Source organism: Falco naumanni, chromosome 7 (assembly GCF_017639655.2).
Source record: "Falco naumanni isolate bFalNau1 chromosome 7, bFalNau1.pat, whole genome shotgun sequence".
Taxonomy (NCBI): Eukaryota; Metazoa; Chordata; class Aves; order Falconiformes; family Falconidae; genus Falco; species Falco naumanni.
This window is the reverse complement of record NC_054060.1, coordinates 19,861,472-19,880,752: the sequence shown is the minus strand read 5'-3', so window position 1 is coordinate 19,880,752 and position 19,281 is coordinate 19,861,472. Positions and strand designations below refer to the sequence as shown.

General features: G+C 38.9%; 1 protein-coding gene across 1 annotated transcript in view; it reads left to right on the top strand.

The window, feature by feature from the left end:
* The window catches only part of THSD4 (thrombospondin type 1 domain containing 4), a 319,595-nt gene that overhangs the window by 10,396 nt on the left and 289,918 nt on the right, over positions 1 to 19,281 (top strand). The window contains exons 2-3 of the mRNA XM_040601898.1: positions 10,884 to 10,991; positions 14,886 to 14,955. Of these exons, the coding sequence (XP_040457832.1) occupies positions 10,963 to 10,991; positions 14,886 to 14,955 (99 nt within the window). The 5' untranslated portion in view covers positions 10,884 to 10,962. The remainder of the gene's footprint in view (positions 1 to 10,883; positions 10,992 to 14,885; positions 14,956 to 19,281) is intronic.

The following is a 19,281-nucleotide window of genomic DNA, read 5'->3' as shown; positions in this document are numbered from 1 at the left end:
AGGAACATAAAAGAAAACCATAAATCTTCAAATTCCTTTGTTGTGTTTCTGTACCAGTATGTGGGGAGCCTCACATCAGAGAGGATGTTAATGAGGAATAAGTTAAAATTTCATCATTCTTATAGTATTATTTAATAAAGTAATTTAAACAAGCTTTTATAACTAGTTCATCTCAAGATGTTTCAGGAGCCTGGACTCTGAAATTCACAATGCAAGACACATAAGCTACGTAGTGAGCTGTGTTTCCGTCCATGATCTAGCAGTTGTTACCTGTACTGCCTCTTAAAAATGAAGTGCCCAAGTCTTGCTAATAGGTATATGACATTTCCTTCAGAACAGACCCAAGCAGTTGCTTTGTTATGTTTTATTCAACAAAGGCATGTGCAGGATTTATCTGAATGCCACAGAATCACAGCAGTATTTGTTTTGGACATCACTTATTTTTCAGCGGTCCCTAAAGCATATCTCCATGTGGGTTCCTGAGAAGCTTCTGCATCCTTACATCTGGCCACTAGCCAGCTGAAACCCTGTTTCATATAGTGCACCTATTTAGAAGGTGTTTAGTGCCAGAATTCTCCCAGATAATAGAGGAAATTGAATCTTTGAGCTTTTAAGAAGATGGTACACCCCCGCCTCCTCCCTACCCCCCATGCCCACTACAGTACAGTGGCTTAAAGTCATTGCCCAGTTCTTTCATGCCAGCTTGGCTGCAGCAGTGCTGTTACCTGGGCAGCGCTAGTCACTAGTGGAGCTCAGTTCAGGTGGGAATTGCATGATGGAAAAAAGAAATCTTTTTTTTTTTTTTTTTTTTTTTTTTTTGCCAAAATAAACTGCAGGAGAGGACCAAAGGGAAGAGGATCTTCATCAGGTTTAATATTTATTATGAAAGCCCTGGTCACTTTTTTTGGACACTGGTTAGTACAAAATGTACATCAGTAGATAGTTGCTGTTGTTTTTCCCTCCAGTTATGGCAGTATTCAAATGTATGTTAAAACACTTGTCTTTGAAAACTTGTGTAGAAAAGGATTTGATGAGTTATTTTGGGATTTGTGCCCACATTAATCTCCATTAGAGAGAGCAGAGGAAGCCAGTGGTCTGCAGTGCAGCACTGTGTTGAATCACGGTAGTCGAGTCGTTGGGCCACCAGACCTCCTTCCTTTGCTGCCAGAGTGCACGCGAGAGAGAGACTTGTTTGGCTTTGGCCTGGCATACCCATTTATAAATATATTTTCTGTGTAAGTAGATGAGTTAATAAACTGACACTGAATTGCCTTGCTTTTACCTATAGTAACAAACAGGTTTGGTTGCTGGTTCTTGTTTAATTTTTATTTTTTGTTTTATTTTTATGCTTCTTCTGTATCAAAGTCCCATTCAAGGCTTGAGGGAATGCCAGCCTTTCTTTAGAATGCTTAACCCAAACCAGAGAACTATGTAACAGGCAGAGAAATCTCCGAAGTTCCCTGGGAATGATTTTTATCCCATTTATAGTTCTGTACACTTACAGTAATGCTAAAGAAGCCCTTGGAGTCACTGTAGCCAAAGCTTGGAATTGAGCCCCAAAGATCTTCAATGGATGCCTGTGTTATATTTATAGACACATGTTCCAGTTGGTATCTGTTGTGCTGCATAGGGTTTTACTTCAGAAAAGTAAGCATCTCCGACAATAGTGGCTACGAGTAGCTACCCAGAAGAGAAATATTCAGCCAATCTTGACAAGACTGTGTTCCCTCTGGTAACTTGGATGATCTGAGGACTAAGGCGGCTGCCATTAGAGGTTGCCTAACAAGTTTGAAAAGTAGTTTGGTTTGACGTTTGGAGTGTAACTGTACAGATACAGCTTTACCACTTGTCTGCTCTGGAAAAAAATATGAGGATTCTCAGAAAGCATTGTTACTTGGAGATACTACTTACGCAGGGAGGTATTTCTTCCACTGACACTCCAAAGAAAATATTTTGTTTCTGAATAACCAAGCAAAGATTTCAAGTCCCCATTGCATGCTCTCCTCCCTGTTGTGTTTTAACACTGGTTCCCCAAGCACCTCAGAAATCTTGCAAGCAAGAATATTTTTTTTTCTTCCTTAGAAAATCACAGCCATGAAGTATAGGATTTTTGTGTTGTTAGGAATGCTTCTGTGTGTTCACAGAGCACTGCTGGCTCTTTATGCTATCCTGTTAGTGTGACTCAGCACTAATTTAGAGAACGGGCAGCTTCCCATCAGGTCTATTTGTGTTGGAGCTACGCAGGGAGTTAGTTGTGCCAGGCTAATAATACATACCTCTATTTGCCAGTAAGTGAAATGTTTATTTCAAAGGTTACCTTGTCACCAGGAGCACTGGATCTTCACCTATGTATGCTGCTGAATGTTGTTTATTATTCAGGGCAAAAAATTTATTCTCTGAAGCACAGCCTACTATATTTTGTTCCATTTTTTACGTGGAGGTTATTGATGCTTGGGCATGTATTTTCAATGTTTATTGAACAGTGTGAAAGTTAATTCTTACAGTAAGCGGTTTAAAAAATGATAAAAAGACTTATGTTCTGGCAGACAGAGGTTCTCATTAAACAGACAACTGAAAACCAATGTTTCCTCTTTGCAAAAGGAAGCTATCTTCTAACTGCACAGTAATAATGTAATATACATGATTTTTCACTTGATGAGGGGTGTCTCCCAGCTGTGTTACCAAGAAATAGCTGATTATACTGCTGAAATATGTTGTGTGTTACTTTCCTTGTACATGTGCCTTCAATTAGCTTTGCTGAAATATTTGTTTTCTATGACCTTTTCAAATAGGATGTCTTACAATTCTCTGACTGAGGCTGGTGGGACCTTAGGTTTTGTACAGAAGGTGGGGTAGGTCCTCAGACGTAAACTCCAGTTAAACACTGTTGGAAGCCTGTGTTTTTGAGAAACTCAGACTATGGTTGAAAGTTGGAAGCTTTTCCTTGATTTCAGAGACACACCTTGTGTTCTGAGAACAGCTTTTATTAAGCTTAAGTCGTGAAAGGAGTGTGAGAATAGTTCTTTTTCTTTGACGTATTTAAAGGTGAGGAAATTAGTATGGCTAAAAGAGGCTCTAAGAAATTTCTATTCCTAGTTGCTCTGAAATGCAGTCATACGCTTTGCAATATTAACATTGTTAAGACTTTTACTAAACAAATGTACTTGGAGACTAATGTTTTGTAAATATTACTTCTTTCAATTAAATATTTCTAGCATTTTAACTACCGGTCACAGCAGACAGTTTGACCTGAGCCTCCATAACATGGAGCGTGCCTCAAATCTGAATCTAAACCACCACTCTAGCTACTTACCTTTGGTAGAAAAGTATCTAGAACAGTAACTGGTTTAAGATACATTTATGCTCTTATTGCTCCTTTTGTAGGCCAGACTGTAGCTATTTAATCATAGCAGAGGTCACACGAGTCTGTTTCTCTTGCTTGTCATAGCAATGAAGGATTCACCTATATTTTGCATTGGTGCTTATAGGGATGGCAGGTGTTTCTACCTGACTTTTTAGACTGTTAATCATTCTTTTTTCCCTTATCTTTCAATATCAATAATCAGATTAATGTTGATCAGTATTATGGAAGGTTAAGAAGGATTGTTTTATGAAAAGGGTCTTTAACATGTAATCTCCCCCTCCCTCTTCTATGTGCAGTCCCTTCTACATCCTTGGTTTGGAGTACTCAGATTATAGCAAAAATGTTCTTTAAAAGGAGAGCAAAATTTATTTAAATATATGGAACATGTCTTATCAGAAGAGGTGATGGTTTCTAACATGTAGAGCTGTGATGAGTAGCACCTTTCATGGTTTTCAAATGCTGAAACTGCCAGAACTTTTTTCAGTTCTCTGAGCTGGTTAAGTGTGGAACAGGCTGCTCTTAATGGTTGTGTGCGCAATGAGTATTAGTGGATCTGTGAGCAAAGGAAATTTGCAGCCACATTTACAGGACACAAGTAGAATATACTCCTAGTTGAACGTTGAGTCAATAGTTTCAGATGAGAGCAGAATTGCTTGAGTCCTTGCACACTTGTCTTACATAAGGTCTATGCAGTTTGTTCTGCACTAGTGGTACAGAACAGCTATGGCAAGAGTTGGAATTCCTTAAATCGGTGAATGATGACAAACTGGTATCAAGATTCCTATGGCAGCCTCTTTAGGGAGAGAACAGAAGGTAAAAAAAATCAACCATCATGTGGCTTGGCTACCTTAGCTTTGTAATTGTGTGCTGGGTTTGTTTTTATATACCTGCAGATACACGACTGTAGATTTTGTATCTATCCCCTAAGCAGTAATACCAGTTCACCTGTATAAAATTGAATACTGAATACATGCTGCAACCAGTTGGCCTGTTCCATGTTTATTGGTGGTGTTTTCTAGTTTCCTTTTATTCTGCTACAAAGGCTTTTGAAGAGTTGAGGGATTTTTTCAGTAAAATACAGCATCTGGCTTTACTACTTAATAGAAGATTGCGGAAAACATTACCCTGACTTTAGACTGTCCTTAGAAAATAACATGGTAAGGTCAGGGAAAGGTCAGTGACCTGACGAAGCTCTATATGTCCCTAATTTTGAGCTTAATAATGTTTTCTAAATTGGTTGCTATAGAAGACAACTTATATTTAAGTTGTGATGTACTGAATTGTGATTTCTTGACAAAAAATTGTTCAGTTAGAAACGAGGTTGTCCATCTACAGTGTCATTGTAAGAAATGATTCTTCTAAAAATTGTACTTACTATGCGCAGTTTTAAAAAGAATGGCAGGGTTTTGGCCAAAATTGCACAGCCTGTCAATTCGAAATCTTGAAATGAACTTAAGACAGGTTTGCAATGGTTTCCACACAGTTATATCCCAAGAAGTCAATTTGGAGAGAGATATGATCTCATTTTTGTGATTCATTTTACCTTTTACATAATAGTCCTCTGCCTGGAAACCACACATGAGAACTTTAAACGCAGTAAATGTTTGTGAGAATTAGCTAATACTTTCAAAAGGTGAAAAAGGGGGCAAAATCAGACTAAAAATGGCAATTTTGGTGCAGCCTGAATCTTGAGAAAGTCATCTTTCTGTTTTATTATTTCAAAGAAGTAAAAAAGAACAATTAATTCTATTCTTCTAACACTCAATTTGCATTTGTGTTTGTTTTTGTTTTTTTTTCTTTTTTTAAGTTGAATAAATCTCCACATAAACTGTCTTTTTAGGATTTGAGAGTTATATCAAAATCTCTAATCAATTTGGCACTGCTACGCCAGCACACTTCCTTTGCAATCGATCTCAATTAGATAGCTGTCATAATTCATGCCACCACAAGATATGTTGATTCTCAAACCTATTACTATGGTATTAAATGCATATTTAAGCTTATTGTTGAGTTTAAGAGGGCTTTAGTGAATTCTAGATCAGGTTCATTATTAACGTATTTTCACGTTTATAGTATTTTTATTACTTGTGCGTGTTCAGCAAATACATAACCAGTCTTGTGGACAAAGATTAAGAAAAATTAAATCTAGAGGAGAAATTAAAGAAACAAATTCTACTAGTCATGCATAACATGACTGCAGCTCACAACTTACAAACAAGCACTTGCTTCTCCCCTTTACTTACATGATTAATGTCGCAACCCTTGTTCGATGTTTAATTAAATTATATGTACTTCAACAAAGACTGCAGCAAAATTGCTTGAATGGTGGCGCCCTCCAGCATAACAGTATTTTTAAAAGGCAAAATTTGCATCTTGTGAATGGATGGATTTGGGGAAATCATGTGTGTGGTCACTGTTGGGCGTCACCAACTTTGGAGTTTGCCTTCTCGATTTTCAGAGGATGATTAAATGTTATAGAATTGGATGCCAAATAACCAGGTTACACTTTTTTTTCCCTTTGAATTCCAAAGAAATGAGCTGGAACTGTTTTTTGAGTACAGCTCTAGTAACAGGACCGACATTTCAGACGGATCCGGGATGGCCCTTGGTCTCACCGTTACCTTTTTATTTGGGGTCTGTGGTGCTTCTGGGTGGAAGTACAGCTTTAGGGAAAGGTAGGCACCTTCACCCAGATGAATCGGCGAGGTGGGGGAGAAGGTGCAGCCCGAGGGTGCCGCTCCCTATCCTGCAGAGACTGTTGAGTCACGGCAGCTATCACAGGGGCATGAGTCACCAGGCTGTTACGCAGAAGTAAATGTTTCCAGAGGCTGTGTTTAACAGACAATTAGTAGTTACACCTGTGGATGGAAGAGGCTTTGTCTCTGTGTGGTGGTGGCATTTGTGGATTGTACTTACTGGAGTGGGGGTGTGGTTTGTGAGATTTTAGGCAAAGAAATGAAAACTTCTGGATCTTGATCAAGCTTAGATTGGAGACAGGCACTGAGCTTTCTTGGACTGCAGTAGTTCTGGACACACCCTGAAGGAGAACTTGAAAGTTTTCAAAGCATTTATAGTAAACCAGAGAGGCACCTTCAGGGTTAGGTGGAGTAACTTGTAATTTTTGTTTTAATGAAAGTGTTTGCTCCATGTAAGCATCTGAACTTTTCATCAGATCTAATGCTAGATTTCTCTGTTATGCAGCTTTCAGAGACAAGTGTATGTTTTACTGTAGTTAATGAATATTTGAAGAGATAAAACTCTGATGGTGGTTGTCAACAGCTGTGGTTCAAGCTGTTGGATGCATGCACAAATTATGTAGCTAGATAAACTGGGTGCACTGTGAGGTGCTTTATCAAAGTCTTGTGAATACAGTGAATGTTGGATGCAATCCAAACGACTTGCAGTGAACATAGTTTAATAGATGTGAAGAACTAAACTAATACATACACTATACTTTACCAATGTCCAAGGCAGCAGATTCAAAGGCAGTCTTAAAGGGTTTGATATTTTTTTTCTTTTAAGTATTTCTCAGTATTATTTCTTTAGGTTGTTTTTTTTCCCCTAAATAATACAAAAAGAAGGTTTTGCTCATCAGTGGAAACATGACCTCGGAATGATGTTGAAGTTTCATAGCTGCTTCAAGTTGCCATTGTCAGTAGCTGGCAAGATACATCACCTAACCAGAAAGATAAATATTGAAGGAAATTTAAGTTGGCTTGCTATATATTTAAGTCAGCAAGATAAAATAGGCTAAAAGCTCAGTTCGTACAGTTAGTACCTAGATGCATATGGATAAATGTGAGTAGACAGGACTTACAAGAAGTAAAGGTTGATGCTAACATGACATTGGAATTCATGGAAGTGAAATACCATCCATTCACAATACACAAAGGGTATAGTCACATGAAAAATTGCATGTGAGTGGGCCCATGATATTTAAGAGGTTAGGATAACTAATTCATTGTCTTTCTGCAAATTTTCAAACCACTTTGCAGGAAGACGTTTCTAAATTAATTAGCTGAGGGGGAAATCTCACTGTTGACTTCTCAGTAGACTTTCTTTCTCTTAACTTTCTGTACAGTGTCTGTGGTGTCTGTCCTGATAGTTCTGTGTACTGCATCATTTAACTCTGAGAAATCTTCTTGTGTCCCATTTCAGCGGATTTCTGGGATTGTCTATGAGTCTACTAGATTATTTTTTTCTGAGTTACCGCCATTATCTATCTCTGCCCCTTTTTGGAATCTCCATTACAAATGAGTATTTTTGTTCTAATTTCACTTAGACACTCATCTGAGCCCTGCTGACAAAGGACTGCAGTGTCTGACTATAAGTGGGCTGCTAGGCTGAGGAGTGCAGGTAATGTGGAGAGTAAGTGTCAGAGTATTTTTCAGGAAATATTAAGACAAAGGATTGTTATGATTAGCTCATAACTTGGTAGTGTAACTGCTAAGACTAGCAGCAGCAGTTTGAAGGTGTTAGGATCACTCACCTGCAGTGTGAAAGGGGAGGAGACTTCAATCGGGGTCTTTTTATTCAGTCTCACTTTCTGTGACCTGATGCACGTTTTATCATATGCAATAGAACACCTCTCCCTTTGTCATGTTGATTATTCTGGAGAGGAGGCTTGAATTCTGTTGCATCCTGTGTGGTTGGGTGGTTTGTTTGTTTGGGCATGTGTGTGTGTGTGTGTTTTTCTTTTTTTCCCTGGTCCAGTTTCAGAGATGTTGTTTTCACCCCACTTGCAGGTGAAATGAGGAAGATTGCTGAAATGTCAAATGTAACGCAGTGGGGAAAATCTTAACTCTGCTGAAGCGCAGGAGCGTGATTTGTTCCAGTTGAGATACTAATATCTATTCTGCTGTAAATAGGGTTACTAGAAAGTCTTTTGCTAGATAGGCCTATAGTGCTTTTAAGCCCGTTGTGGGAAGGTAATTTGACCTTCACAATTTCAAGACTTATTGCAATGACTAGCACTTAGTACACCTCATCAGGCTTTTGGAAGTTTCCATGCCAAAATTCATGTTATTTAATCCTAGTGTTAACTGTTTAGCCATTTCAGGTACTCGTTTGCCCTGGATCCTCTGGAGGGAAAATGGTTGTCCCATTTGCACATTTTCATATCAAAACCATCACTGCCAAAATGACATTTCTTTCGATAAGCTGTAATAACCTAAGCACTCAAAATAATTTTGAAAAGAAGCTCTTAAGTTGCTTAGATACCTAGCAGTTTTTCCACTATGATATTTCAAAAGAAATGTATCTGTGAGTTGCAGTAAGAAGTGTTTTGAAAAAGACATTGAAATACTGTTGAAAGTTGAGTCTGTAATGCAGCCTGCACTGACAATGGGGATACAGATGAACTGAAAAAAACTGAAAACATATGCATGGACTTTAAGCACTCTGCTTAAGAACAATGTCCAGAAACACTGGAGGTCCCTCCCCTACTTCTTTGCAAAACTAGATCTATAACAGTATCTTTTCTGCTTCTCAAATGAGGTGTGATTTACAAAGTGGATTAGGGGAGTGCACATTTCATTGAGTTTTTATCCCATAGCAGTGTTCTGCTGAGATTGTGTCCCTCCATACAAGGATGCTGGATAAAAAAAAAGTATTGTACTCTCTTTCAGGATTTTTTCACTCCACATCTGGAAAAAAAACCAGAACGGTAAGAACTTGAAACCATGTTGGTCACAATCCATGTTACATGCATATCCTCCTATTTTAAGAAGTGATATAAAGGACTATTGCCTCAGTACGTCTGGTAATTAAGAGTCAGGTTGCAGAAAGCCAGATATTTGTTTCCTTAACAATTCAAAATGTCTATTAGTAAATAGCATCACAAGGGATCTGTCTAAATGCTTTGTGTTAGTGCTGTATATCTGAACTTGCCTAACGTTAAAAGGAATGTAGCTTTTTCTGAAACTATGGGCTAAAACCTCAAATAAAATGTTGCAGAGATCTAGACTAAAAATCTGTTTTCAGAAGTGCTGCCAGTCTTATAAAAAACACAGACATTGTACAACATTAAGCAGTGAAATCAGTGAATAAGTGTGAGAAAGTCTCTTAGATCTACTGACAACCATGGAACTGCAGAGAGAATAAAGTTTATCTGAGCTCTTATGGTTTCTTCCTCATGTCTAACTCAAACCTGTTACATGCAGAACTTTCTGCTGTAGTACTTTCCCAAGTACACAACTCTTAATGTCTTCCTTTTAAAAGACTAAAGTTTAAACAATAAAGAATAATAGGAATTTTATTTTAAATTTCTTACAAGTATTGTGATTTCCTAAATGAAATTTATTGGGGTTTTGATTTTTTTTTTTTTTTTTTTTGGGGGGGGGGGGGAAGATTTAGCTTGTCCAGTTACCTGCAAACAATTCACATTTTTCTAGCAGTAGGATCTGTATTTTATCTAGCTGCACATTTTCTAAGTTCCTGAAAGTCTTGTCCCTTTCTAGGCAGATTTTAATTATCTGGCTGGCTGACAGAAAGTGAGAGCTCTTTATCTACGAACAGCAATGTTCTCTTGTTTCTGTTCACTCCGCTGCTTTTCAACATGTAACCACTTGTAAATGGCAAGATGCAAGACAGCCGTTGACCACATTCTGAAATGTATGGATATAGGCTCAGTCCTACTGGTGTTTTATTTCCTCTTATCTTCCTTCCTCCCCTTACCCTCCTCAACTTATACTGTATTTCCCTACCTCAAGGATCTCTTTCCTGCCTGAAAATTCTGGTGCAGTATTTTAAGTGTTGAATATAGAATTACAAACTTACCAAAATAAGAACTCTCCAGATGTCTGAACCTTTGAGAGTATTTCCAAACGAATGTCAGTGTACCTAGGTAATAACCCTCTCAAGGGCTGGTAGGGTTTCTGTGGATTTGCAGTAGTCACGATGCAATGATAGTACTTAGAAATAAGGATCAGTTGAGTTTGTATTCAGAATGCTGTTTAACCCAAGATTTCCTCCGTGACTGTGGGCAGGACATTTAACTTCGTTGTGGCTGGCTTTGCCATCTGTAATAGAGAGGGAACAACACTCCTCTTTTGTGTATGAGCACTCAGAACAGAATCATCCTTGCATTGCTCACAAAATGGAGAGCCTATTAATACTGCTACTATACAGTAGAAATTGGTGACCCAGTTTCAGTTCTGTGAATTCTGTTAACACAAGACTTTAAACAAAGCCGTTTGCTTTATTGTCATACAAGTGACATATCAGGAAGGTGAGATAAAAAAGCAAGTAAGTTCAACATCAGATTTGCATCATTGGGAATCAAATCAAGATTTTGCATCCCATAGCTTTTGAGCAAAGCACTCTGGCACTGTTGAATTCCTATTGCAAAAAATGGGGTGTGTCCAGTCTATTCATGTAACGTACACTGGATTTCCAGTTTGTGTTGCTGTAATGTCCCAAGAAGTGAGGTACAGATGTAGGTCTGTATCCAGTTTCATCATATTTTCATGGAAAATACTGAATAAGCAGTGTTAAATGTTTTTCTCTTTTCTTTCTGTAGGATTTGTGTGTGATTGGCATTGTGCTGCACCACAGTGAAGAAGTATTTTTCATTTCAAGACACCTTGCATTAAAGGATCATGGTAGACAGTTTAATAGTTTCTTTGAGGTAAGTGATGCAATGAAACATTTAAAACCTTATTTAACATGCATTTAACACACTGCAGTAAATATCAATTTGGTTGTCTCTTGCTTTGATATTAAGTGTTTGTATCTTAGGAAGACAGATAAAAATCTTGTCCAAAGACTAAGTAATCGAGTACATGTATGCATTCTTTGGTGACAGTAAGAAAAGGAAGTTCTCAGTGTTTGTTTATGCTTAGAGCATCTGTTAGTGTGTGCCAGTGTGATGGCATATATTACTGGAACGTTCCCTTTTGTCGCTGAAGCTGTGCAACTACAGTCACTGGGCTTAAATTACTGATTTACATGTTTTAGTACCTCTGCTGCAATTCATTTGGAGATTTATGTTATGCATTCCTGAAACAGTTTGCCAGTGGGCAAACATAGGAAAGACCATTCGAACAGTTTTCCTGACAGTGGAAACACTCAGCTGTTCCTAAGCTGATCTGTCCGGTTCTGTCCTTGGGCAAGTGTATTCAGAGAAAACAGGCAGCCATGATGCTACACAAACAAAAGTTGACCGCCTGTGAGGAGTGGCACTCCTTACAAACCAAAGAGCTTGCTCTTTCATTTGTATGGAGATACTGTCAGTAACACCTTTCATCTAACCTTACTTCTTGTGATTTTCAGTTATCGATCTTTGAATTGCAATTCTGCCACCCTCCTAATAAGCCAGCGCAGATTCCACATCAAAACGGATCTGTCACGTATTATTGACACTGCCTGCGTTATCTTTCCTGTTGAGGCTTTTCCCTGTGTAGCTCCTCCCAGGCTGTCCCAGGCTTAGGCTGTTCTGCAGCTTTCATCTGGGAGGAAGTCAAGCAAATGAGACCAGCCATAGTGCACTAGTCAGGAGGGAAAGTACTTTAGCCAGGTGATTAGTACTATCAGGACAATCCACAGTTGGCTGTAGGAGCCCTTCATAAAATACAACTACTAAGGGACAGCAACCATGCAAAAAATCTATTTTGCTACCCTCTGGCTTCATTCAAGGAGAGCTAATACTCACTGCAATGACAAAGAACTCTGAGAGATGTTCCTAAATGAGGTGTTAAATAGCAAACTTTCTCTTGCTGCTTCCACAATAGAGCTAATCCTGCCTGGTTTTGCTTTGTGCCCCCACAGTTCAACAGAAATTGGGATTGCCTGTAAAAGAAAGTGAGCATGTTTCCTCTTTGCAGCTTGGGTAGAGTGAGAGTTTGCATTAAAACTAGGTACTTGGCTCCAAATAGTGCCTTAACTGTGGCAGCAAGGGCTGTACCAGCAAGGTTCTTATACAGAGGCCTGAGTTAAACAGCCATCAATCAGCTGTGGTTGGTACCTGACCTGTTCGTGTATACTTGAAAAGTTTTGCCTTATTTTGAGGAGCACTTGTTCTTTTTGGCTATTCTGCACAGGAAGAATACCTGAAGCAAACCCACTGAAACTGGAGAAGCCTATTTTTGAAGCTTGGGAGGCCTAACGTTAGTCAAGCATGACAAATAAAAAAGCCTAGTCCAGAGAAGTTAGCCAAAGCAAGCTACTGAGGGAAATAACACTAAAAAAATTAAATTGCCACACACTGATTTGAAGCTAGAAGCTTACCTCAGGATAGCTTAAGTATTCCTGGCAGATTTCCTGTGTTTGAAATAGTATGTTGATAGCATTGTTTCTGAAAGATCCAATTGCAGATACAGAAGTGAATTTAAAAACTGGCTTCATTGTCCTTGAGCACCTACATACAGATGGTGATTACAGTGCAACCTCATTAAAGAACGGTCAGGAAAAGCTTGGCACGGATTAATCACACATATACTAAAAGTTTGCATTTTATAACTGAAAACTTTAATCTGGTAAGTAATTTGCTTTGAAGATTACAGTTCTCACTCAGTTCAGAACTCCCAGCCTTGTGCATGATTTCAGAAGTATTTACGCATGGAAATCTGTAGTCCTTCAGACTGATCAGAAAAATCCTGTCCTGTTGAGGATGAAAGCATTCATTTCCTTACGCGAAGTCTGAACTTTCTTTCACATGCTCTGAGGGATTATAGTGAGCAGAAGCCATAAGGGAGCAGGGAGTGGGTAGGAAGATTCTGAAAAGGAAGTTAAGTATAATTTGCAGACTATGTATGTTGGGCCTGTCAGAGAGACTGCTCTGCCTGCTTAGCAGCTTGTCATGTTTTCATTGAGAATAGTTGGGAGATCACCTGAGCACATGAAAAAGGGACATCAAGTCAGCTACAGACAGACTCCGTGCTGTCATTTTGCAGTTAGCAGGTTTGAGTTCTGTTTCTGCTTCTGCCTTTGATTTCAGGTGTGATTGGCACATCAGTTTCTTCATTCATGCCTTTGGCTTCCATCCACCACTGTGTTATTTGGCCCTGGTCTGAATCGCACGTTTTGACTCTTAACTGCAGTTTCTTTATAGCGCTTTGTACTGACTCTGATTTCAGCCACCTCCTCTGAATTTTGCTTTATCACAAATGATAGCTTTGTGAAATATAACACTTCCTTCTAATGGACTTTTAAAGTGTGTTAATTGTTTTTTGAAAATAGTTTCTACATAGAGGTGGTAGTAAGGAGGTAATGACTTTTTCTTACCTTTGAATGGTTTATTGCTTTGAGAGAGAGAGAGGCATAGACTGTGGTGATGAGGTGGTGATAGGCCATGTGCAATCAATACTTACCTAACAGTTCCTTTTGCAGATTGTTAGCAAGAACAAACACAGGAAACTCAAGAAAAACTTTCTCCCTAGTAGAGGGCTATTTGTATTGGTGGTAATGAAATGCTGAGTGTAAAAAAACCTCTTTCTGTTTAGGAGGTCTGTCTCTGAAATGAGAAATATTTAAAGGGTTAATGTGGAGGGAGCAAAGGAAGGAGCTGTGAGTAGGAAGCACAGCTGGATTTTGTCTGGTCCATTAGTTTGCAGATGGATTTTGTGTCCAAATCCATCAGTTGTACTTCTGCACTGAAATTCAGCAAATCATTAGCAGCTTTCCCCATTATAGAGGGTTTGAAGTATAGTCTTTGTAGACAGAAATGTCAAACTCCTGGTAGAAATAAAGATGTCTTGATCCTCCTTCTTGTACCTTCCTGTGTTTTCTGATGAAGGGGCTTGCTAGAAGTGGGCAAATCAGTCCCCAGTGCAAATTAGAGCAAACAAAAGACTGAGCTAACTGAGCCTAACTTGTAATGGGCTCCTAGGAGTCATTACAGTGGTGAGGCTTGACAGAACAAAGTTTGTTTGGGCTTGGTTCCCATTATGACTCCTTTCAGATTGAAGATGTGGGGACTGGGGTGATGCTTGGCTGCTTATCCTGAGTCTCTGGTGGGCTGTGTCTGCTACTTTCCATCTTCTGTGCCCATTAGGTTATTCACTTTCCACAAGTGTTAAGCAGCTGGGGAAGAACCTATTGTCTGCAAAATCATGGTGATTCTTTGCATGTTTCCCGTGTGCTGGAGCTGGTGTTCATCTGTAAAATGAGGAGCCAGAGCCAGAAGCAGACTTAGTCCATAGATGGGTGAATTCGTACTTACACTTTGCAAGTTTTCTGAAGTGCTATGTCATTTTGACACCAAATGCAGAGGTGTTAAAATATGCACTGCCAAGATATTTTTTTTTTCTAATTTAAACATAAAGTTATGTGAAATAGTATCAATGGATTCTACTTGGTGCACTTTTGCTTTACGGACAGACAAATATATGTATGTTTGTTGTACTGCCTGCTGTGAAGACAATGTCATAAAAGCGTTTCATACAGTTTAGTGAGCCTGCTTTGGTTAGTGATGGCATTAAGTGTCTAAATAAGTTCTTGCAGTATGAAGCCCCGTAACAGGTTGTAGATGTGTGGTTTGTTTTAGTGGTAATTATACCTTCTGTTTCACTATTTGCTTTTTCAGACTTCTCAGTTCCCTAGCAGTGCTGGGATTTCAGTTTGTCATCCCACAGCCTTCAATTGAACACAGAAAGGTAAGCATTAGAAATAATCAGATTTTGTACGCTTAAAGGTAAATGTAGAAAACAGTAAAGATGCATAAGGAAATGCAATCCAAATAAAGTTCTGGGAATAATGTAGGTTTTGTTTTTTAAAAAATATATATTAATATCTGTAAATATATACTTGGTTAAAAGAGGCTCACTGTGGTTCATTAGCTGAGTAATTGTGTGGAGTGTTGTAGGTCACAAAGAGGTCCGTGTCAGCTTACTCTAGCTTTGGAGCATTTTCACCATGTAATACAAAGGGAAAGAAGAATTCGTGCCAGTGAGGGCAGTGCTCATACATGGACTGCTTAGCAGAAGCATCCAGTTGCTCATAGGTAGCTCTTTCTCTTAGAGATGGAGATATCTGAAGCAGAGGTTGGACCCAAACCACACTCTGTTGTTAGACTTAAATTGCTAGAGATGGGAGCTGGAAACTGCTGCACTTTCCTGGTGTGCTTGTTCATTCGTTTCCCGGTGTGAGTGGTTCATTCACTGTCGATGCTGTAAGTCTAAGGTGCTTGCAGCCTGCACACCTCCCGTCCTGCGCAGCGTTACTGAGGTCTCGGCCAGAATGCTTCAGTTAGGTTTTTGTGCTGCTTTTCAGGAAAGTAGCGGACAGTTTGGAGAGAAACAGACAGCAGCAGTGATTGTCCTCAAGAGGTTTTAAAATCTTACATCTGAGGGAAGTTTGAATCAATTCAGGTTGTTTAGTCTAAAGATTAGGAGACTGGTGGGGGAGGCAGATATAATCTCCAGATAGTTGTAAGTGCTAAAGAGAAGGCTGTTCTTTCTGTCTGTGGTGGAGTAGGTGAGAATAAATGGTTTTAAACTGGGGCAAGGGAAACTTAGATTTGCTGTTAGAAAAAGCTTCTTACGGTAAGGATATAAAGAATAGATCATATTGACTGAATAACGTTTAGCATTTCCATGATGGAGTTATCTGTGAATGTGCTGGAAAAATGTTTGTCAGGAGTGATGTGTAGGTATTTGCTGATTCTACCAGAGACCTGAGGGGAGACCCCTTGAATGCTCTTCTATCTCTTTATGGGCTGCGACCTTGTATCAGTGTTGTTTTCACCTCTTAATTGGTATTCAGGCACAACCAATTATTAATTAATGGTATCAAATAACATATTTTAAAAAGAGTTTGCTTTTTACTGCAGATTGTTTAATAATAATGCAAGATGCCTATTTTATTTTTAAACTGCACCTTTTAAAGGAGATGGAAGGCGAGTTTGTGGTGTTCCCTTTTTTTCCCTGTGCATATGCCGCTGTCTTTAGGGTAAAAAGTATTTGGACAGTAATTCCAAAGGTCTGAACTAGATACCAGAAGCTAGCCGATAGTCATAGCTCCTGAAGAACACAGCTGTCATGTTAAACTCCTTGTGCAGCCTGATGGTAAGACGAGTTAAACGAGGCCAGCAATGATGCAGTCTGAAACTGGCACGGTCCTGTCTGCAGGATTTCTAAAGCTGCCTGAGTGCTCTAGTCTAAACCTGAGTACAACATAGTGGTTTTCCCTATTTTGTATCTCCTCTGTTTTGTTGTGCAGTTGAGATGGTCATGCTGCTGCTCTGTTTTCAGTACTCCATCTAATTAGACATTCTTTTGTAATGTTGGCGGTGGAGAGATGCTGCAATCCAACTTCCAAATGGCCTTAGGGGAAAAAAATCTACTAACTAAAATAAAGTAAGTCAGAGAAACAATTGCTTCATTCTGTGAAGCTCCGGAATTAATTCTGATAAAATCAGATTCTTTGTTTTCAGTTGAATGAGAAATACCATGGGTCTGGAGTGTCTTCTGTACTTGTTAAAGGGACTGAAGGCATGGCACTAAGGGGCATAGGAACCACCTTGGAGCTGTTCTTTTTACTGAAAACAAAAAGAGGCAGAAGTTTCCTAGTGGCAATCTCATACAGGCTCCAAGGCTGTCTATCATTGTCAGCTCTTACACTGCTGGAGAGGATTCTGTTCGTGCCAAAATGTGTTTAGGCTGAAAGTCTGTATTCATTAAACTTTTCAGAAACCTTCTGACCCACCTGTCCGCTCCAGACAAGAGGGGCTGTTAGTAGCTCTGTAGGCCAAGTCAGACATGTTTCTAACTGAGTGTGAGTGCTCGTCTTTGTAGCGCTGGAAGTTGTTCCCATTCTTTTTATGCAGGAACCTGGACATGTGTTTGCTGACATCCCCAGCCAGCATCTCCTGTGTATTTCTGCATGGATCTCTCTGCTGTTTGGCAGAGTTCCTTCTATGTGAGAGGAGTTCGGTCATGCAGGAGGGAAAGGGAGGGGAGGAGGAGGAGGGAAGGATTTGATGAACAGTATGTCATTTTAACAATGTAGTGAATAACAAAAGTGGTGTTTGGTAACTTCCATACACACCCTCAGAGGGTACAGTATGTGGAAACTGAGTAACTAGTGCTGAATTGTCAGAAAGCAGTAGCTTATACCCCAATCCTTATTGAGAGTTTATTTTTCAGCCTAAAGTTAAGCATGTGTGCACAACTGATGCTTGAATGTGCAGTGTTGGGAGAGTGTTTGGATTCCATCTTGTGTACCCTGCATATAGTTTTTTTTGCTCTGAAAGCTATGGACAGGGAAATAAAATCAGAGAATTGGACCTGGGTAGGTGGCTGAGGAAGTAATTAAAACATTTTCAAATGGTCTTGTTTTTTTTTTTCCTTAAACTAAAACTTTTGGGAAAACGAAATAAATCCCGAGACAATCCCCAAAACAGTTGATGGAAATAAATCCAGTTGTAACTGTCCAGAGACACCCACAGTTCAGCTGAGATGTTTTTTTAGGACTTGAGAACACTTATAAACATCAGGAAATACTATTTTCTGTTTATTTTAAAATCTTGCTAGATTTTAATCTTTTCTTTCTTCTTTTTTGGGAATCCATGTATAAAGTCATACTAGTTTCAGAGAGGCTGACATAATGTAGATTTTTAAACAAAAATATGTTTGTACTTTCCTAACTCTTACAAGTAAGAGTTTTTAGTTAGTTTCAGTATATTAGAACTTAAGTACCATTTAGCTACTCTTGACTTAGTGACATATGTTTAGAACTTTACCATGAAGAAAAAAAGTTTATCTTATCAGGCAGCAATTTAAAAAACCCCAGTTTTTTAAGGAAATGTTCATGAACCAAATCTGGAAGAGCAGAGCTCAGCAGGTTGCTTTCCTCAGGTGCACACACAAAAATCCATTTCTGGCATGACACCCTGAGGACTGTTAGCTGGAAGAACGAGCCAAATTACATCCATAGCAAGGAAGTGCTAGTGGAATTAAGACCTGGGAGGTGACAGGACGAAATGGGAAAGTTTTTTATTTTTTTGCATTTGCAGTTTATTCTGTAACTCTTCTGCTTTCAGGAGATCCTTGCCCCACCCTGCCACTTGCCTCCCCATCCCCCGACTAAATGCAATACTATTCTGTTTCAGTTCCCCTTTTTTTGTTACTCCAAGGGAACTAAAGCTTGGCTATTGAAGTAAAAATGTTCTGAACACCAGCTAGTACAAAGATACTTCTTTTTGGAAAACATTTGACTGGGCCATATTTTCTGCTTTTAGATTTTATAATTTTGGAATTAGTCTTGGAAGCTTGCCTGTCATACAAAGTCAGAAGTGACCAAAACAGAATTTCTAGTTTCAGAAATATCTGGCCACCTGATTTTTATACAGAAGTAGGTTTGTGCTTATTTACTTTAAGTAATACTGTCTCTCTTGTCAGAAGGGCACAAAACCTGAAAACAAAGAGCATCTTTAAATTTTCCTGCATCTGAGCTTACAGTACTGCTCTGTTTGTTAATCTTACCTCTCTAAATAGCACAGATTTGGAAAATAATATGCATATGTTAAACATGGTATGTTCATTAAATACAAATAAAAATTCCTATGCAAAATACTTTTATGGTTTCTTGCTGAAGCCAGGGGTTGTATGTCGGTCAGTAGCTCCTCGGAAGTTCGTTTTCTTCATGATCTAACTTACATCTTCCTCTTTCATAATATATAATTTCTAAATACTCAGTATATTCCTCCATAAGGCCAAAATACTCATCAGTATTAGCAAAAAAGGAGGAAGTGTTTTGTGAAACCAAGTAATTGCTGCTTGTATTTAAAAGTCAACCAAGCTGTCTGAAACTGGTTAAACTGAAATATTTCTTAATATTTGAGCAATTAACTTTCCTTGTCCATCAGTACTGAACATATGAACAGCCCTCCTGCCGCTCATCATACAGTCAAGCTCTCTGTTCTCCCTCCCTATGCTTTTTTATTGAATAAACATTATTTAACCTTATCTGATAGGTGTCAT